This window comes from Tetranychus urticae, chromosome 1 (assembly GCF_039701765.1).
Source record: "Tetranychus urticae isolate SD_2017Ah chromosome 1, NJAU_TeUrti_SD_1.0, whole genome shotgun sequence".
NCBI classification, from domain to species: domain Eukaryota; kingdom Metazoa; phylum Arthropoda; class Arachnida; order Trombidiformes; family Tetranychidae; genus Tetranychus; species Tetranychus urticae.
The window spans coordinates 17,581,544-17,602,982 of record NC_142958.1 but is presented as its reverse complement, the minus strand read 5'-3'; the positions used below and the strand labels follow the sequence as shown (position 1 = coordinate 17,602,982).

At 32.2% G+C, this 21,439-nt stretch overlaps 3 protein-coding genes across 3 annotated transcripts; 2 read left to right on the top strand and 1 right to left on the bottom strand.

The window, feature by feature from the left end:
• The first annotated feature begins 3,135 nt into the window (after positions 1 to 3,135).
• On the top strand, positions 3,136 to 7,512 carry LOC107359041 (uncharacterized). The gene is made up of 14 exons (XM_025160182.2): positions 3,136 to 3,276; positions 3,345 to 3,415; positions 3,487 to 3,634; positions 3,706 to 3,851; positions 3,958 to 4,197; positions 4,277 to 4,420; positions 4,474 to 4,746; positions 4,823 to 4,936; positions 5,006 to 5,062; positions 5,357 to 5,504; positions 5,614 to 5,787; positions 5,861 to 5,984; positions 6,041 to 6,776; positions 6,859 to 7,512. Exons 1-14 carry the CDS (start codon positions 3,216 to 3,218, stop codon positions 6,883 to 6,885), a joined length of 2,463 nt encoding a protein of 820 aa, XP_025015950.2. The 5' UTR covers positions 3,136 to 3,215; the 3' UTR covers positions 6,886 to 7,512.
• Positions 7,513 to 8,325: 813 nt separating this feature from the next.
• LOC107359042 (uncharacterized) lies at positions 8,326 to 12,677 on the top strand. The gene is made up of 14 exons (XM_015925485.3): positions 8,326 to 8,467; positions 8,533 to 8,603; positions 8,680 to 8,827; positions 8,905 to 9,050; positions 9,133 to 9,372; positions 9,454 to 9,597; positions 9,651 to 9,923; positions 10,001 to 10,114; positions 10,190 to 10,246; positions 10,640 to 10,787; positions 10,892 to 11,065; positions 11,126 to 11,249; positions 11,308 to 12,029; positions 12,105 to 12,677. Exons 1-14 carry the CDS (start codon positions 8,407 to 8,409, stop codon positions 12,644 to 12,646), a joined length of 2,964 nt encoding a protein of 987 aa, XP_015780971.2. The 5' UTR covers positions 8,326 to 8,406; the 3' UTR covers positions 12,647 to 12,677.
• A 3,921-nt stretch (positions 12,678 to 16,598) lies between these two features.
• Positions 16,599 to 17,579, bottom strand: LOC149094695 (uncharacterized). Its single transcript, XM_089270411.1, has one exon. It carries the CDS (start codon positions 17,577 to 17,579, stop codon positions 16,599 to 16,601), a length of 981 nt encoding a protein of 326 aa, XP_089126537.1.
• Positions 17,580 to 21,439: the final 3,860 nt, after the last annotated feature.

Genomic DNA, 21,439 nt, shown 5'->3' with positions numbered 1-21,439 from the left:
AAATTTTTCGTACACTAGTTTTTCTGCTTTTTTGTGAACTTTTTTGATTAATTTGAACTTGTAAACGTAGTAAGTGTATTATTTGGTGTCGATCGAAGTAATTAGTTGATAAAATAGTTTCATAATTCCTCCATTTCGGATACTACTGTTTCCTGCCTCGATTCTGCTGGCCATAATTTTTCGTACACTGGACTTTTTGACGAATATCTTTGCAACTATACCAAGTAAGTAATTTTTTAAGCTATATTATCTGGATACTAACATTCTGATGGTTTTACATCGATACAGTATGCATTCAAAAGAGTTGATAGCCCTAGTTCGAGCAGAGTACGAAGAAACTGAGAATTTGAGAGGAACTGCTAGGAAATTTGTATTAACACCAAGTACAGTACAATACATGATTAAAAACGATTATGAGAGGTCAAAACAAGATGTTGGTCGTCCAAAAATACTAGCCCCAAGAGATGTCAACAAAATTAAAAGAGAGGTGAACAGACTTAAAGGAAGAGGAGAAAAGGTGAATGCTGCAAAAGTAAAGACAAATTGTGACTTGGAATGCTCAAACAGGACAGTAAGAAGGTCATTGTCAGCGTTAGGTTTAAAATATAAAAAGAATCCAAAAAGAATCCAGCTCAAGCAACAGCACAAAGATGACAGAGTTAACATGGCTAAGAAGTGGCTTTCAGATTGCTTCGACTGGAAAAAGACGGTTTTCTCGGATGAAAAGAAATTTAATCTCGACGGACCAGATTCTTGGATGAGTTGGATGAGCGAGAATGATGATTCAGGTAGAGAAATGCGGCAGATGGGCGGTGGATCAGTCATGGTTTGGGCAATGCTGTTGCCTAACGGTATTGTTCATGTTTTTCGAATGATAGGCAGGATCAATGGTCAGTATTACACTGATTTTCTTGAAACGAATGCTCTTCCTATTTTGCGAAAGCATTTTGGACGAAGAAGATACTATTTCCAACAGGATAATGCAAGTATCCATAAATGCAAGCATTCAACTGACTGGTTATCATCACATGTACCTGCTTTGTTGAGTTGGCCATCCAAGTCACCTGACTTGAATCCAGTTGAAAATGTTTGGAAGATGCTTGTAGACATAGTTTACGATCGTCCTCCTTACCAAAACACTGATGAACTGTGGGAAGGAATCAAAGAAGCAGCAAAAAAGCTCAACCAAGAAAGAATTGAAACTACATCTTCTTTGATTGCAGGAATGAGCTCAAGACTAGTGAAAGTGATCGAGCTAAAAGGGGAAATCATTAACTGCACAAAAATTTCCAATCAGAGATCAAGAAGATAGTCATTGGTCTATTGTACGAATAATTTTGTCCATTTATCTTTAGTCATATTTTGTTATTTTGTTCATATTTTTTTGTAAAGTTTTTTTTCAAATAATTTTTGTTGTTATTTTCAAATTTTATATCTTTAAAAATCATTATTTATAGTTGAAAAATAATTTATCATTATATTAAATTCATAACAGACAAATCAAGAGGTGTACGAAAAATTTTGTCCAGCACCATACCATTCGTGAGTTCTCTTGAAAAATGTGCTTCTATTTGTTCCGATTCCGATTCATGTAAATCATTCCAATTTTGTTCTGGTGCATGTAGCTTAGCAGGTTATTATACTGATACATCAAGCGTTTATAGTGAAAGCTGTGATATTTATATTCGTAAGTAAAGTGAACCCGTTTTACCAGTATCAACCAAGATAAATATTTAAACTAAATTTTGACTTTATTCGTATCACAGCAAAAGTATTGGACAGATTTGCTATAACTGGAAAATTGTCGAAGACGTGTTTCACACAGAACTGAACCTCAATGCTGATCAATGTGCTGCTCTTTGTTATCATTGGAACGATAATGACGTAGTTTGTCAATCTTTCAATTTTTGTCCAGCACATGGGAAAACACCAAGTCTGTGTCATTTGTCGAAATATTCAAGACATGATACTAATGAGAAACTGATTCACTCTGATACTTGTCAAAATTACGAAAGAATCAAACAGAGTGTGAATGGATAGAAGAATGCTGAGGTTAGCAACAACGTCACACATTCTGGGACAATTTTCGGAATCATCGTTCTATTTATTACAACTGGACTGATTTCTGGAATTGTTGTTACAGTTGTATATTCGAAATTTTTTTCTGTTAAGAGCGATGCATCTCAAATTTATAATCGTAACACATTCAGTTGGACTAAGCAGCTTAATGATGAAAGACAATCTGTTAATGGTGACGATGGTTCATTCCAAATGTCATCTGATTATGCTATTCCTGTCAATAACTAAAATTAAAAATATGAAATTATAATTCATGATGAGTGAAATAATTTATGTATTTATTCTTTCAATTGCTTTGAGGAATCAGTTAATTACACGAATTGTGGCATAAAAAAAGATGAATCCTTAATACAAAGCCATCCTCAGAATAAAAAATATCCAAAAGTTTAAATCTTCAGCTTTTGACAATTTGTGCTATTCATTTGAAATGAAAAAGTCATTCTTGAAGCACCTCAAAAATATCTGTTCAAGTCGATAGTTGAACCTTTATTGGTTTCAAAGTTGGACAACTCGTTCAATTAAAAAGTTTCTCTGATTAACATTGACAGACAAGTAGAGTTTGAAGTTGAAACTAGTCTCTTTGTCACCAACCTCTTTACTTGAAATGCGCTCAATGTAACAATTAATCATCAAGATTTTTAATGAACTTTGAAAAAAACCCGCCAAAGTCAGTAGTAAAAGATACGGATTCTGCATATTTACTTCTACTGTTCAGAGCTCATGTTTGTAATCGATAACTGATGCAACAATTGAAGTTTAGAACGATTAGTTCAAATCAGCATTTTAATCGAACACTTATATCAAGCTTTCACTGATTTGACTTTTGCAATCATGCTAATGATCAGATTTTATAAAAAAAATTTGCCTCAATTTGGAATTATTAAAGTTCTTGTGCTATCACTAAACACCCTAATAATTAGCATAACAAACGTTTTATCACAAAAAAATAAAAATAGCTTTTGACTAAAATCCAATTGATGATCATGATTATCAATTTAAATTTGTTTATTTTGTGCTAATTTATTAAGGGCGTTTTCATAATCAATTTGGTTTAGGGGAAAAATAACCAAAAAATGCTTTGAAAATTTTCACTTTTGATTCATTTAAAACAAGTTTCAACCGTCGAAAAAAGCAACATGCTTCTATTGACAGTGTTAGTAATTACGTGGACAACAATTATCAATCAAGTTTATTCAGGTAAATTTCACTACATCGACTGTGATGACTTTTTTTGCTACATTTGTTTTTCATGTAAACTATTTTAGTGATGCCCATTGATCTTCCATTGGATATTGAAGATGGTAACTGGTTGATAAAAGCAAAGCTTACAGACGAAGTAAGTATAAATAGACGTTTCTTGTTTTGCTCGTCTATCAGTCATTCAGTCATGACTATTTCATGTTGCAGGATAACGCGAAGCAAATCAAAGTAGACGAATACATTAAATCTGCGAACGGAACAATAAGAGGCAAAATAACAGTCAAAGTAGACAATAACGATCCGTATGATATATTTTATACAAACGCGAATCAATACGAACGATTAACGGCTGAAGGTTTGTGTCAAACTTCAAATCTATCATTGCTTTTTGATCTTTATAAACATTTCTATTGCAATTATTACAAGGAGCTATCTGTAACCTTTATGTCTATGGCAAAGACGGTAATGCCTGGAATTATTACAGAACCACGATAGGCAATAACTTCGCCAACGATTTGGTCCTGGTTGGACCTTCAGTTATATTCAGAATTAATAAATTTGCACCTGTCTGGGTAAGTATTGCACTAACTGGTTAATTACTAATGTTTCTCACAATGTTTGTCAGTGAAAAGTTACGAAGAAACGTGAAATTAATCAAATGATTAAACAAAATTTTAGAAAACAGTTAAAGATGAAATTATCAATGGAGTTATGCAGCATAGTGCGTACACAGCTCTTGATCCTCACCTCGATGTCTGGTTTTACTACAAAGGTGACAGTCTTGAGGGATTGAAAAGACCGACCCAGGCTTTCTTTTCTGGTGATGACCCAAAGTATTATCGTACAACAGGAGGTTTATATTGGTACGACTTATACACTATTACTCGAGTTGACCAAAATTTTGAAACTATTGTTACGGTGAGTCATATAATTACACAAATGTGCTGTTTTCATCAACAATAGATCAACTTTTTTTCAAATTTCAACATGGATTTAGCCTAAACCTGGATTAGTTTGTGACAAATACTTAAGTGACTCTTCAGCCAAAGCCAGAACACCTTTTCCAAAATTAACTCAACATGCAGTACATTTTATTGCCAAAACCAAAGGTTTAAATGCAGGACCAACGAAGAAAGAAGAAGTAAGGAGTAATATTAAGTTTAATTGGTCAATAACGAATTCGTTGTTTTACAGGTTTATGCTGATGAAAAGAATCAAATGATGAGAATCAAAACTTCAACTTATGGAAAGGATAATGAAATTATTACAACTGAATTCATTTATGATTATCAATTAGGACTTGAATATAAATTCGCAGAACAAGGAAATTGCTCAGTTTCTTCAATGGATTTATCAGCACCTGGCATAGTTGAAGATTCATCATTGACTTATGGCAACTATAAACTTGATTTGAATCGATTGTTCAACTTTGACCTGAATTATCGTTACTTGGGACCAGTACTTTTCGTAAGAAGACAAATAATATCGATAACTCTCATCTTTAAACTCAATTATTTGAAAAAATATTAATAAATAATTTCAGGATGATCGAGATGAAATCGGAATACATGCATGGGAAATACTCAATGAAAATGTGGAGTTTGATGGTAAAACTTATCCAAATGTCGTTACAACTCAGTACTTTAGTGAACAAACAGTGAGTCGAACAAATTCTATTGCGAAACGGATACGTATATTATAATATAAAATATTCTGACTTGAACAGGGTCAACGAACTGATTACACAGTTGTTGGTACAACAGTGAAAGCTTATGACAAAGATGTAAGAATAAAAAAACTGACAATAAATACGTATATTTGCGAAGCTTTGATCTTCAAGACTAAAAAGAGTTAGCGCAAGAGAACTAAGGTATTAAAGGGCTATTATGGGCTCAATTTTCGGACTTGGGTCAGTTTTCAAATCATTGTAATCGCTGTAACGAATTCAAAAAACGTTTTAGTTTACTTTGGAATTGGCTAAAAACTCTTTTGGATCTTGGTTTTCTTGTGTTTAGATCACTCATTTTGGTTTGTATGAGTTTACTTCCTTCACTAAACGTTTCTTCAAACATTTCAGAAAAAAATGGTTGCTTCCCTTACAACAAGTTACTTCAATTATGGTTATGGGATGAGTTCTTTAGATAGCATGAAAAAGTTCACCATTAGAGACTTTTATTCTGACGCAAAAGCCGAAAAAACCATAGCATTCTTCTTTAGTTGTACAGGTAAGCATTAAATACGTCTAAAGTAATATTAATGTCAGATCGGCAACTAATTTCTTTTAAAAAATTTTCTGACCTGTTCATATGCGAAATCTTTTGTACAATATTTTAGATACTCCTTGCATTTATTTCAACTCATATTATTATCAAATCCAAGATAAAGTCAAAGAATCACTCGTAAACACGGGAATGATTTCAGCATCAAGAATTGCAAACATCGAACCGATCATAAGTTCTGGAGAGATAATTATTTATGTTACAATTTTGGACTTTCCAACAATAAAAAGTAAGATAAAAATTAACAAAATTACTTCAATTTGCTAAAATTTTGTTTTATTCAATTTTAATTTGTTCATTAGACGCATTCAGGATAAAAAATATGAAATTAGCCGAGGAAACATTAGCTACTTCATCTAGAGTTATAGTTGATGGCGATGAAACAGCTTGTTTGAGAACGAATTCATATAAATATGAACCATTTACGTAAGCTTTGACGTAAGAACCATTTTCCGTTTTCTAAATTTTTGTATTATCCACAGAGCCATTGCATTTTGTAAGACTGAGAACGGTAATATATGTCAGAGGCTCGATGCTGAAAAAGAAAAATTCTTGGAAGATGAGAAAAATGGAATTCCTTGTTCAGTTTTCATGACACCATTGAAGAATATTTATCGCTATAGCCGAGAGTTACCTTTAGAAAATATTCACGATAAACTCGCTCATATTGAAATCTCACTGGTTTCACCCAACAACAACGAGGTGTTCAAATTGACTCCATACCAAGTGACAGATGTAACCAAAGTCCATGACGATGTATACGATTCATTATATGAAACGATGATTCAAAACACAAAACTAATCGAAGACAAACTTAATACAATCGAAGTTGTTGGCACTACTGACTTAAGTTCCTGCCATCGAAAGTGTGTCCAGTCTGCTGAGAATAATTGTCAATCTTTTTCGTTCTGCACTTATGATGACAGAGTTGAATGCTTTGTATCGACTATTTCAAATGGCAAAACAACTCTTGATGAATCATGTAGCACCTATTTGATTGAGAACCTAACGAAATATAAGAAAATTTCGTTTAAACGATTTAAATACATTGAGAAGTCTGTACCGTTCGAGAGTTCTCTTGAAAAATGTGCCTCTTTTTGTTCCAATTCCGATTCATGTAAATCATTTCAATTTTGTTCTGGTTCATGTAGTTTAGCAGGTTATTATACTGATACATCAAGCGTTTACAGTGAAAGATGCGTATATAGATTTATATTCGTAAGTAAAGTCATTCTGTTAATGTATTAATATCCCTCAGAAGAAATATTCAAATTAAATTTTGACTTTATTTGTGTCACAGCAAAAGCATTGGACAGATTTGCCATAACTGGAAAATCGATTGTCGAAGACGTGTTTCACACAGAACTGAACCTCAATGCTGATCAATGTGCTGCTCTTTGTTATCATTGGAACGATAATGACGCAGTTTGTCAGTCTTTCAATTTTTGCCCAGTGTATGGTAAAACACCGAGTCTTTGTCATTTATCAAAATATTCAAGACACGATGCTAATGAGAAACTGATTCATTCTGATACTTGTCAAAATTACGAAAGGACTGAACAGAATGAGAAAAGGCAACAAAATGCTGAAGTTATCACTGAATCTAGAAATTCTGGCATGATTTACGTAATCATCGTACTATTCATCACCACTGGACTGATTTCTGGAGTTGTTGTTGCAGTTGCTTATTCTAGATTCACTTCTGTTAAGAGCCATGCATCTCAAATCTACAATCGTAACACATTCAGTTGGTCTAAGCAGCTAAACGACGAAGGTCAATCTGTGAATGGTGAGGGCTCTTTGCAAATGTCATCTGATTATGCTGTTCCTGGTAGTGAATGACTACAATAAAAAATATTGATATCAAGTTTATGTGTGTTGATCAATAGTTTAATGTATAAATTTTAATAAAGTTTATCAATACTAATAAAATACTAAATAAATACTCTTTAAATATGTCTCATATGTCTATGTACACATAAAGTATGCAAGTATGAATGGTGCAGTATCTTCAAAAAAATACTAATTTTAAAGAATTGAATATTTCAGCTTGCTTAAGCAAAGCAATATCGTAAAATTTTTTATCACGTGCATAGACCTGAAATGGTTCAAATTGAGCGGTTTCTGCTGAATCTTGACTCATTCAGCACTAATTTTCTGCTATTCCAACAGCAAATATGGATACAGCACAATCGTTTCACTTAATACAGAAATCTTAATTTTGTTTCTCTTTCTTTTGCATGGACGTTTTCATCATCACTGCACCCTCAATTTTCTTTGGGTTGAATATCTAACGAACAATGAGTCAGATAAAGAATGAAAACCTTTTTAGAAACGGCATGAAATAATGCATAAGAAGAAATTATCGAAAAAGTGATCTGAAAATGAGTCAATTCGACTTCCTCTTTATTATCACTCTATCATTATCACATTCACTAAAACATCCTAATAAGTATAACAAATATCTTATCACAAAAAATAATAAAAAAGTATTTGAGTACTGATGATTATCAATTTAAAATCCAGTTTATTTGTACACTTTGTAACTATTTTTTCAACCAAACGATACACAAAATGACAATATCAATAACTCAATAATTATCATTCACTGAGTTCATCAATAACATTACAGTTAGCATATGAATTCAATGTCAATTAAAAATCAATATCAAAAGAACATTTTATCAAAATTTGATAATCATCATATAAATTATAATGTTGTTTATTTTGTGTTGCTTTATTCAGGGCGTTTTCATAATCAATTTATTTTCTGTTAACCAAAATTGTGATTTAAAACATTTGCAATTTCGTTTCATGCAATACAAGTCTCAACCATCATTAGAACAACATGCTTTTATTAACAGTGTTAGTAATTACTTGGACAACAATTATCAATCAAGTTTATTCAGGTAAATCTCACTACATCGACTGTGACAATTTCGTGCTAAATTTGTGTTTCAAATGACTATTACAGTGATGCCCATTGATCTTCCATTGGATATTGAAGATGGTAACTGGCTGATAAAAGCAAAGCTTAGAGACAGAGTAAGTACAAGAGACGTTTCTTACTATTATTTCGTTCTTCTATCGGTCATCAACTCATCATAATTTTATGTTGCAGGATAGCTCATTGGACATCAATGTCGATGAATACATTCAATCTACAAATGGAACAATAAGAGGCAAAATAGTAGTCAATATTGACGGCTACTTGCCATTTGATGTATTTTATACAAGCGAAAATCAATACGAACGATTAGTTGTTGTTGGTTAGTGTTAGAATTTCAAGTACATGTATAGCATTGATTTCGATTGTTATAAACATTTCCATCTAAATTGTTCTTAGGAGCTTCATGTACCTATTATGTGTATCGCAAAAATGGTAACGGCTGGAATCATGCCAGAAGTGCGTTAGGCGATAGCCTAGCCAATCATTTGTTATTGGTTGGACCTTCAGTTACATTCAGAATAAATAATTTCGCACCTGTCTGGGTAAATTTTCTACTAACCTATTTAGTTATTAATTTGTTTCACTGGAAAAATGCATTGATTAAACGACTAAATACAATTTCAGAAATCACGTGAAGATGTTGTTATTAGGGGCGGTAAACAGCATACTGCGCGCGTGGATCTTGATCTACATCTCAATGTTTGGTTCTACTACAGAGGCAATAGTCTCGAGGGATTGAAAAGACCAACAAGGGCTTTCTTTACTGGTTATGACCCCAAATCGGAAGTTCTAACAGAAGGTAGATTTTGGTACGATTTGTATATCATATCTCGAGTTGAACAAAATTTTGGTACTATTGTTACGGTGAGTAATAAAATTACACAACTGAGTTATTCATTTATTGACTAAATAACCTTTTCTCTTCAAACTTAAACATTAATTTAGCCTGAGCCTGGAATAGTTTGTGATAAATACTTTAGTGACTCTTCAACCAAAGCCAGAGTATCTTTTCCAAAATTAACTCAACAAGCAATACACTTTTTTGCCAGAACCAAAATTTTGAATGCAGGACCAACGAAAAAGGAAGAAGTAAGCAGTATTATGGAGTTAAATCGATGAATAACGCAATTGATTTTTCACAGGTTTATGCTGATGAAAAGAATCAAATCTTGAGAATCAAAAGTTCAACTTATGGAAAGGATAATGAAATCATGACAACTGAAAGCATTTATGATTATCAATTAGGACTTGTATACGAATTCACAGAGACAGGAAATTGTTCAGTTTCTCCAATGAGTTTATCAGCGCCTGGTATAGTTGAAGATTCATCATTGAGTTATGGCAACTATAAACTTGATTTGAATCGATTGCTCAACTTTGATTTGAATTATCGTTACTTGGGACCAGTACTCTTTGTGAGAAAAAATACCATTGATAACTCTTATTTTGCGCTTCAACCATTTGAAAATAATATGTTAATAAATAATTTCAGGAGGATCGAGAAGAGATCGGAGTACATGCATGGGAAATACTCAATAAAGACGCAGAGTTTGGTGGTAAAACTTATCCAAACGTCGTTACAACTCAGTATTTCAGTAAAGCAACAGTAAGTCAAGCAAAATCTGTTGAAAAAACATAAGTATTATACTGATGTATAATTGAAATATTCTGATTTGAATAGAATGGACAAACTGGTTATACACTTGTTGGTACAATATCGAAAGCATATGACAAAGATGTAAGAATGAAACGAAGCACTAAGGCTCAAGTTAAAAGAGCTAATTCAAGAGAGTTATGAAATAAACGGCTAGCGTCATAATATTCTGGGTTTGGTTACCAAACTTAACTCAGTTCTCAAATCACTGTAATCGCTTTAGCAAATGCATAACAGTTTCAGGTTGATTTGAAATAGGATAATACTACAAATATATATACAAATTTAGTATAAAGTTGAATGGCCCAGAAAGTTTCATAGACTGAATTGATAACTTGGATATGAAATGCGATGAAAACATTTAAGTTCAATGAGAAGCTCAAATTGCTCAGTTAGATTGTAAAATGGAATAGCTCGTTTGAATCTTGGGTTACCTAAATTTATTCCTTTCGCTGACCGTCTTTTCAAATGTTTCAGAAAAAAATGATTGCTGGCCTTACAAAAAGTTACTTCAATTTTGGTTATGAGATGAGTTCGTCAGATAGCATGGAAAAGTTTACAGTTAAAGATTGTTATTCCGATCCAAAAGCCAAAAAAACAATAGCATTCTTCTTCACTTGCGAAGGTAAGTACGAGACCAAGTTGGAGTATAAAATCAAATTCAGATGGGCAAATAATCCCCTCTATGCATTTTTTGGCTATTCATACAATTTTTGTTCAATATTTTAGATACTCCTTGTGATAACATCAACCAATATTATTATCAAATCCAAGATAAAGTTAAAGAAGCACTCGTAAACACTGGAACAATTTCAGTATCAAGAATCGCAAACATTGAACCAATAATTAGTTCTAAGGAGATAATTATTTATGTTACGATTTCGGACATTCCAACAATAAAAAGTAACGAAAAGATCTGAACGAAATCTATGTAATTTGCTGATATTTTGTTTTGTTCGATAGATGCATTCAAGATGCAAAACATGAAATTAGCTGAGAAAACATTAACAACTTCATCAAGAGTTATAATTGATGGCGATGAAGAAGCTTGTTTGAGGACGAATTCATATAAATATGAGCCATTTACGTGAGTCATGCAACAAAATTACCATTCTCCGTTTTCTAACTTTTAGTTTCGTTTACAGAGCCATTGCATTTTGTAAGACTGAGAATGGTAATGTGTGTCAAAGAATCGATGGTGATGAAGTGCAACTCATTGAAGATAAGGATAATGGAATTCCTTGTTCCGTTTTCATGACACCATTGAAGAATGTTTATCGTTATAGCCGAGAATTACCTTTGAAAAATATTCATGAGAAACTCACTCACATTGAAATCTCATTGAATTCACCGAAACAGTTCAAATTGACTCCATACCAAGTAACAGATGTAACCAAAGTCAATGACGATGTATACGATTCATTATATGAAACGATGATTCAAAACACAAAACTAATTGAAGATAAACTCAATACAATTCAAGTCGATGGCACTATTGACTTAAATTCTTGCCATCGGAAATGTGTTCAGTCAGCTGAGAATAATTGTCAATCATTTTCATTTTGCACTTATGCTGATAGAGTTGAATGCTTTGTATCGACAAATTCAAATGGTAAAATGGTGAATGATGCATCTTGTAAAACTTATTTAATTGCTAATCTAACGAAATATAAGAAAATTTCGTTCAAAAGATTTAACGATATTGATGAGTCTGTACCATTCGAGAGTTCTCTTGAAAAATGTGCTTCTATTTGTTCCAATTCCGAGTCATGTAAATCATTCCAATTTTGTTCTGGTTCATGTAGTTTAGCAGGTTATTATACGGATGAAACAAGCGTTTATAGTGAAAGTTGCGATATTTATATTCGTAAGTAAAGTGAATCACTTTCATTAGTATAAACCAGTATAAATAAACTAAATTTTTACTGTATTTGTATCACAGCAAAAGTATTGGACCGGTTTGAATTAACTGGAAAATCGATCGTCAAAGAGGTGTTTCACACTGAAGTTAACCTCGATGCTGACCAATGCGCCTCTCTCTGTTATAATTGGAACGATAATGAAGATGTTTGTCAATCTTTCAATTTTTGCCCAGCACATGGTAAAATACCAAGTCTATGTCATTTATCAAAACATTCAATACATGATGCTGATGAGAAGCTGATTCACTCTGATACTTGCCAAAACTACGGAAGGATTAAACAGAGTGAGAACGAGCAACGAAATACTGAGGTTATCTCTAAAGTTACACACCCTGGGCAAATTTTCGGAATAATCTTAGTTTTCGTTACCACTGGACTAATTTCTGGAATTGTTGTTGCAATTGCGTATCTCAAAATTTTTTCTGTTAAGAGCGATGTGTCTGAAATCTACAATCGTAACACTTTCAGTTGGACTAAGCAACTAAACGATGAAAGACAATCTGTGTATGGTGATGGTTCTTTGCAAATGTCATCTGATTATGCTATTCCTGTAAGTGAATGACTACAATAAAAAATATTGATACCAACCAGCATTAACGAAGTTCAAACGACACTAGAAAGAAACTAATGCAAAAAGTTTGCTATCGTTTTAAGTAGCATCGCAATCAACCAATAAGCTATAAGCTATAAGTTGATAATGTAAATGCATACAAATTAAAGTGAAAAGCAAGAAAAAGGTACAACTTTTCAATATTCAAGAAGGCAAAAAAGCTTTGAATCACATTATTGAAGTAAAAAAATTGATTCAATTTCCAGGGCAAAGTCAATCAACATGCCATGACGTTGGAAAAACATTATGTAAAGAAAAGTTGAAAGTTAATCTTTCCTGATCAATCTTATTTTCATTCTCAGTTTCTACACATTTTTGCAGTGTTTTACTTTGCAGGTCATTTGTGCCTAATTTTAACATGAAAAAACAAGACTTACAAGGGGTCGGCATGAAGTGGTAATCGAGTTTCCTAATGAAATATATATTTTTAGATAGCCCATCAGAAGTACATAAAAAGTGAAACGTAGTAAGTGCCCGTTTTTTGATTAACGAAAGTTATTGGCACTTTTATGGCGAGCCCAAGCATATCTCTATGCATTATTCTGAAATTTTTTGATGCAAACAAAAATTGAGACAATTTTACGAAAATTTGAAAAATGAACATTTAATGAAAAAATCTCATGTTTATGATCAGTAATTGCCATGATTGGCCTCCTAGACTCACTGATTGATTGAAATAATTGCCTAATGTTCATTTTTCAAATTTTCGTAAAATTGTCTCAATTTTTGTTTGCATCAAAAAATTTCAGAATAATGCATAGAGATATGCTTGGGCTCGCCATAAAAGTGCCAATAACTTTCGTTAATCAAAAAACGGGCACTTACTACGTTTCACTTTTTATGTACTTCTGATGGGCTATCTAAAAATATATATTTCATTAGGAAACTCGATTACCACTTCATGCCGATCCCTTGTTAGTCAAGAAACAAGAAAATGTTGCCTGTTTAAATAATCATGGGTAAGCTAAGCTTGAAGCTCTAATCCTAAACGCGTGAGTCTCTCTCTCTGGTTCAAGAAGAGGAAAACTAAGAAGCAAAATAATGTGGATATTAAAGGGAAAAGCCTTCATCATCCTCATCATCAAGTGACAAGAGCAAGATGATGATGACAAGAGTAAATAAGAAAGAAGAGGAAAAAAGGGCAAAACAAAGAGCAAAAATCTGAACACACATTGTCAATGAAATGAGAGGAAGAGATGAAAGATTCAATTTCATTGACAGTCTAAACTTTAGTAGGTTTATTAACCTAAAAAAGCTGTAAATCCGTTTGACTCTTGACTCGCTCTCTCACTCTAATCCTGTTCACATGATATTTTCCTAAACACTAATATCATCAGTTTTCCCTCATCAAGCTAATCATCCAATATAAACTTTTCCTCATCATGGACCTCATCATCTTCATCATTCATCGAAAAAAAACTTATTTGTTTTCATTGTTTAAATTTTGACGTTACTTTTCATTAGCGTCCCATCAAGGGCAACATTGACTTGTGACTGGTGACAATTTGGATCACTCAATAGACTCGAGTCAAGTTGCTCGAGTTTATTCATCTTACAAAATTGGAAGCACAAAAAAGAGGTAAAAGAAAGAAAAAGAGAAAAGAAATTCGACTAATGAGATTACCTTTTAAAAAGCTAATTTAGTCAAATAATCCTCATGAAATCTGAGTCAATCCTTCTGTTCAGTTTTTTCTTCTTCTCTTTGTTTCCATCACATCATTGGCATGCATCATTTTATGAATAAAAATACTTTTCATATCAAGATGATATTCTTACCTATTTTAATCTTGATGATTAACAGTTTTCCCTTCATTTTCATCTTAACTTTTAGTCTTTTTTGTTCTCTTTCCTTCTCTTATCATCTTGAACCACCTCATCTTCAGCATCCCTTTAACCATGATATTCATTGTAACTTGAAATTGGTTAACAAGAAAAAGAAATAAAAAGATGAAGTAATCTTGAACCATGATCATATTATTATATCAAGTGTTCTTAAGATTCTCACGCAATATATCAATACCTTATGAGCCTTTTCATCTTCAACTCTGTTGATAATTGAATCTTCATCATCATCAATTTCTTTCTTCTTTTTCATTCTCTTATCTTTTTCTTTTCTCTCAAATTCATCAGTTTATTCCCATTGTTTCAACTTGATCAACTTATAATATCATGCGAACATTGAAACCCTTTTTTTCTCCTCTTCTCGGTGAACCAATTTTCCATGAACACGATCTTCAACAGAATAAAAATCTTTTCCTTATTAACCCAACAGAGTCAACAAATGAAATCATCTGAATGCAACAAATTGAGCAAAACAGAAAAAAGAATTTGCTTTTTTGCGAAAAGAAAAAATTACATGGAAACGTCCATGATTAATTGTCGATATAAATAGCAATAATTGAATGTTGATGAATGAAGATTGAATGGATTGATTGTCCATCAACAGTTTGCTCAAGTTCGAGTCTTGTCGATAATTCTTGTTAATATAATGAAGAGTAATCGAGTGAAATAATGGTTGATAACTCTTGAGCAACACTTGAATGGAAAATATTGATTGAAAAGTGATTGCAACTTTTATAATAAACATTATTATCTTTTCTTGAAAATCAAAAGTTTACCTAAAAATCCAAGTTGCCATGATGATAATGAACAGAGAATTGGAAAAAGGAGAGAAAAGGTATAATACACTTTTCGATTGTTTATTGTTCCTCTTCATCTCTTCTCATTATTGTTACAAATAGAATGCAATGAAAGATGATGAAAAAAAAAATTTCCTCCTTTTCTTTTCTTCTTCTTCTATTTTCATTGTCGTTTAAAAATTTCTTCCCTCAACATTCTTGATTCCATTTCATCAAGCCAATCAACAAGACCAATGGTCATTCAGGGAAGAAAAGGAAGAAGCAAAAAGAAGATAAAAAAGAGTGGAAAATGAAGAAACAGCAATTCATCCACTTCTCTGTTAACCTTTATACGATCGAATTCGTCTTTTTATACCTTCTTCATCTTTACCTTTTCCTCAACTCTAATCGGATCCATCATTATCATTGTTACAAAAGTTGAACAAAATCAATCAGTAAATTCACGTAATAAATGATGATATTGATGATCAAGAATCATGAAAAATAATGAAAAGGAAAACAAAGCAACATTTGATTGGAAAAGTTTTTTCAATGAAAAGTCGCCTTTAAATCGATCTTGACTTGAACTTTTTTCATTCAACTATTGATAGTCAATCTAAATCAATAAGTTTCAATGATTTGAAGCTTCACCAGTTTTCAGTCAACTTCATGGACGGAGAAGAAAAAATTGACTGGAAATCAAATTTAATGACTTTTCTCACTTAATTTAATTTTAATGTTATCATCACCTTTCACCATTGTCATGCGAGTAAAAGTGTGCAAACGTAATGATATTATTGCTCTATTATTACAAGTTATATGACTAGTAGTCCGAATAGCTGGTCCTATTCAATTTGCCAATTTTTTCCTCTTCTCTTTGAGTTACCTTTTTTTTCCTCTCGTGCTTTTTCATGTGTTAAATTGAAATAAACAGAAGAGAGAAAATGAAAGATTTGGTGAAAAAAATAGCAGATACAAGGATGAGATGATGTTGATAGGAGCAAGAAAACTTTGGATGCTAATTTTAATGCTTAGATGGCTTATTCTTTGTGGTGAGTTTTCTTCTCTTTTTTTCTTCCTTTTCACCTTGCATTACCTTAGACTGTACAGTGATTTTAAAAAGAAAACGAATGTACCTCAAAAAGTAGGAAATTTTTCTTAAAAACAATGAAATGGGGATCAACAGATTAGCTCTTTGCTAATCCTTGTCTTACCTTGGGTGAAATGTTTCTTATTTACTTTGAAATGTTCTTTATTTTTGGTGAAATGTTCATGTATGTTCAAAATTAGTTCAAAATGATTTCTTCATTCAAACACTTTGGTAAATATGAGAGCATATGTGAATAATAATTTTTACAATTATCTTCGGAAATAACTTGAGATGCTAGCTCAACACCAGTAAATACCTCTTCTGGTGTCTTTGGCTTATACAACTTAACATAGTGTTTTAATTGATTAAACATTTCTTCGATAGGGTTCAAGAAAGGTGAATAAGCTGGAAGAAATAGCAAATTATGACCAGCGTTATCAATTATAGCTCGGACATCCTGAGCATGGTGGAATCTAACATTGTCCATGATTATAGTAGCGCCAGAAATATTTTCATTATTTAAATGAGTAATCAATTGCCCGATGAATTCAACAAAAGTATCGGTGTTATAACCTTTTTCTTTGGCTTCGTAAAAAAACAATGACCGATAAGCAATTGCAGCACAAATTGAGTAATTTTTTCCTCGTACAGCTTTGACAGTCAATCGAGCGCGTTTACCTTTCTCTGCCCAACCTCTACTTAATCTAGCATGGACTTGGATACCTGTTTCATCAACAAAGATAACCTTTTCTCGGTCCTGATCAACACGTAAAAATTCAACAGCATAAAGTTTTCTAGCTGCAATGACATCAGGGCAATTCCTTCTTTCTGGTACCACAGTTATCTTTTTGATGCTGAAGTTAATACCTTTCAAATAGTTATAAACAGTAGCATTACAAACCTCGATACCAAACTTTTCCATAATTTTATCCTTGGCTCCATCAAGGGTCAGTGTACAATCTTCATCGTACCATGAACGTAATTCATCGACAACCGATTGAGGTAATTTTTTAGGTCGATGACCATGAGGTCGCTGAATAGCTCCGAACTTTTTGAAGCGATGAATTATTGTTCGCACTGTGTTTACATTCACACCAAAAGACTGAGCAATATCTTTATGAAATTTGCCTTTTCTATCGGCCTCAATAATCAATTTTTTCACTGTTTCACTAATCATGATGGACACTAGTTCAAGTCAAAATACTAACTAATTTTTCTTTGGTTATTCTTCCCTAAATATACCAAAAATTTCACCCAAAATAACGAACATTTCAAAGTAAATAAGAAACATTTCACCCAAGGTAAGACAAGGATTAGCAAAGAGCTAATCTGTTGATCCCCATTTCATTGTTTTTAAGAAAAATTTCCTACTTTTTGAGGTACATTCGTTTTCTTTTTAAAATCACTGTATTATGTTTATTTTTTTTCTTCTTTCATAAACACTTTTAGCTTTAGTTTTGTTTCCCATGTAACCCACAGAGAGAAAACCACAAACTGAAGATTCACTCTGAAGAATTTTCATTCATCCATGAGTTTCTTTCCTCTCCTTGCTGACATAATAACTAGTCAAACAAACACAGAAACAGTAAAAAAAAAGAATAAGAAAAGAGAGAAAAAAACATTCATCATGCTGTTCTCACCTTTTGTTTTCCAGGCAATAGCCACCTACAGATCTGACCGCCAACGAGACAAAGCCAAGAAAACGTTACTCAAAAGTGAACTCTACTTTTTTACTTTTCATTTTTTTCGTTCGATTTTGGAAAAACATTGCAATTCCGAATTTCGATTTTTTGCAAAAAAACTTAATATTTTCAATCGCTAGTTCCGATCATCTTGGAAAATCATTTAAGATCATTGAGTTTCCATGTGTTGAAATTTTCCAGACTCTCGATCGATTTGAATTCAAGGTTTGCTACTGATTTTAAACATCGACTTGTAATGATAAAAAGGTTTTTATAAAATCTCCAAGTCGCTTTCACTAATATTGAGTCGATGAAATTCAAAATGAGTAATGATTGAAAGTGAATTAACATTAATTTAAAACTTTATGTTATGTAATATTGCATTGAAACTAATAGAAACAAATAGCACTAATAATAGGTTACATTGAATGGGTACAATTAGATTTTGATGATTGCTTTTTTTGCCAAATTACGCTTTAAAATTGCAATTAATAGCATTATCATTTATAATTTATAGATTCTCACACAAGAGAGTGAACCAGAGAAAAGAGCAACATCAATTTATCCTCAACACCGGAAATAGCAGAATTGAAAATGAGAAAAGAAACAATTATTTAATTCTCTTTTCTCTCTTACCTTTTTTTTCCATTAAAGTGCAAAAGCAAAGGTAAAGCAAGACAACAACAACAAAAAGGTTGAACATTGTTTGAGCAATAAACAAGTTAACAAAATGTGAAAAAAGATAAAAATGTAGCTTTAATTAAATGGGTCCATCAGCGTGTTTTTTTTCAAGTCAAAAAAAGAGATTCAAGAGGTTCTGTTTACCTTGTCTTTCTATTTACAGACTCAGAAGCAATGAGAGCAAGAAAAGGGCAGAAATCTGGTGAACAGCCCAGGTAAATGGTATTAAATGAAACTCACGAAACTTGGTAAACGTAACAAGGAACCAAACTTGCAATTGTATAAATAAATACATATATATATCAAGTGCTCAAGATGGGGCAAAATGGGCTTTAAATATCCACCCTTGTTCAAGGCGTTTTAGGTTACTGATGGAAATGAATCAAATTGAATCACACAGCAAAAGTTGAAAAACACGTTTATCTAAACATTTTTATTTTTATTTTTTTTCCTTTTTCCACCTTTTCCAATGCATTTAATGTTTACCTTTTTCTTTCATTCCATCTCATTTCAGAGCAATCATTCAACAAAATGCAAGCTCAATGACAGGTAAAAGCCAATGAATGCAATCCTTTCCGTTTTTTATTTGCCTTTAGTAAAAGAAAAATGTTTCAACTTAAACTTCATTTTTCATTTTACCTTTTTTTCCGGTTTCATTAAGTTAACAATTTTGCTACGGAAATGAATTGAATTTTTCGATTCTTTTTTTCCAATGATTAGTATTTTTGATTGCATTCATTGCTTAAATGATGTAAATGTTTGTTCAAATTATCTCAATAGTTTAATTCTTTTTTTCCTTTTCTCTCCCTGTGTGTTCATTTAATTGTCACTTTGTGTGTTTCGTGAGATGAGTCTACTCTTTGAGATTAAGCTTTTTCCTTCTTCTTCTTCTTCTTCAGGTGATTCAGGTTAAACCTTTGAGTAAAATGAGCCAAACAAACGTGTTGCATTACACCAACAATTGAAACAGATAAACAACGAGAAAATCATTGTAATCGTGATTCGTAAACACGCAACTTTAAACTGACGATTCTTTTATTTCTTTACTATTATTATCTCAATTTAATAGGTGATGAACACAGCAATCATTGTTATCAAGTCCATTATATGAATCACTTGAGGCTTCATATTTCATCCAACAATCTTTATGGCCATTAGTGATGAGTGAAACTAAACAGGTTGATCAATTACCAGCTCTTTACCAACTTATACTTTAATCATTGTAAAACAAAATCGAAAAGAAAAAAATTCCAAAATCAAGAACTTTTCCGAAAAAACTCTTAAATACAAGAATCGATGGAAACGACAAAAAAGTTTCCCAAATGAAAATTGAAAGAAAAGTTGAAACTTGGTTTCATTGGCTAGATGTTTACCAACAACTGCACCTTTGAATGCAAATGAAAACAAAATGTTGCTTTATTTAACACCAATTATCAACCAATTTCAATTCTAAAATTTCTTTTCACCAAAAGCTGTTAAAGTAAACTGTCCAATTGAGGTACAAAGAAAATCAAAGTATCAAAAGTGAATTAAGAAGAGAAAATGTTTCATTTAATTTACACTTGAATGAGTTTTTTTCTCGGCAAACCAACAAATTAACGTTATTCAATTGCATTTCAAGTTACAATGCTTGTATACAAATGAATAATCACTTTTACAGTCTTCTTCTTCCTCTTTAAGTTGCCAACAAATGCAACCTATTCAACTTGACCAAAGTATCCAAATGGCAGTAAATGTTGTTTTTCTTGCCTCAACAAAGAAAGTCTGGAGATTCATTTGAAATGGCTCAAGTGTACAAGTTTGATTTTACATTTGAATTGAAACATTTGAATAAAGTTTCTTCTCTTTTCCACTCGATTCTTTCCACTTATTGCGACCAATGTAAAGCTTCTTTTTTTCACTCTCAGTTACATTTTGCACTTATTCCTCAAGGGCTTCACCCTCTGTACCTTTAATGGACAATACCTTTGTGCCTTAGGTCAACTCGCTCAATGGCCACAAACTACATGCTCCTTATGTCCCATCTCATCCTTGAGATGATAATCACTATCATGATTGTTGGTCTTTTCATAGTTTCCCAAGAAAAGAAGAAGAAGAAGAAATGTTATTGAAAGCCAGAAAAAGAAAAGGTCAACGAGAAAAAAAGGTACACCTAAAAGATTAACATTGACTCCTCAAGTGGCTACCAAATGGATCATCATTATTATCATTGTCACTATTATCACTTTTATCAATCATTCAACTGTTTAAATCATTGAGAGCGGTGGGAGTCGATTGAAAGACTGGAATAATAAGGGAAAAAGCAAATGGCAAAAGATGAAGTAAAGAGGATAAGAAGGTTAAGGATGAGATGGAAACACAAAAAATCGTTGATGAATAACAGAAACTTATTTAGGTCCAGGTATGTAAGCTAATTGTAATCTAAGATTAGATGATTGAATAGAATTGCAAGAATAAAAAAGTGATCAAATTTGTAATAGTATTATGAGTTACAATAATGAAACATTAATATTTAATAACAAGAAAAAACAAATTCTTGTTCAGTTTTGTTTTGCTTTTCAAATATTATCTAATACTTGAACTTGCTTTTTCTTTCTCTCTCACTGCTTGATAAATGTTATTTGGGTTATTGTTGAGTTTTTCAATTGAATCAACATTCATCTTTTCATTTGCT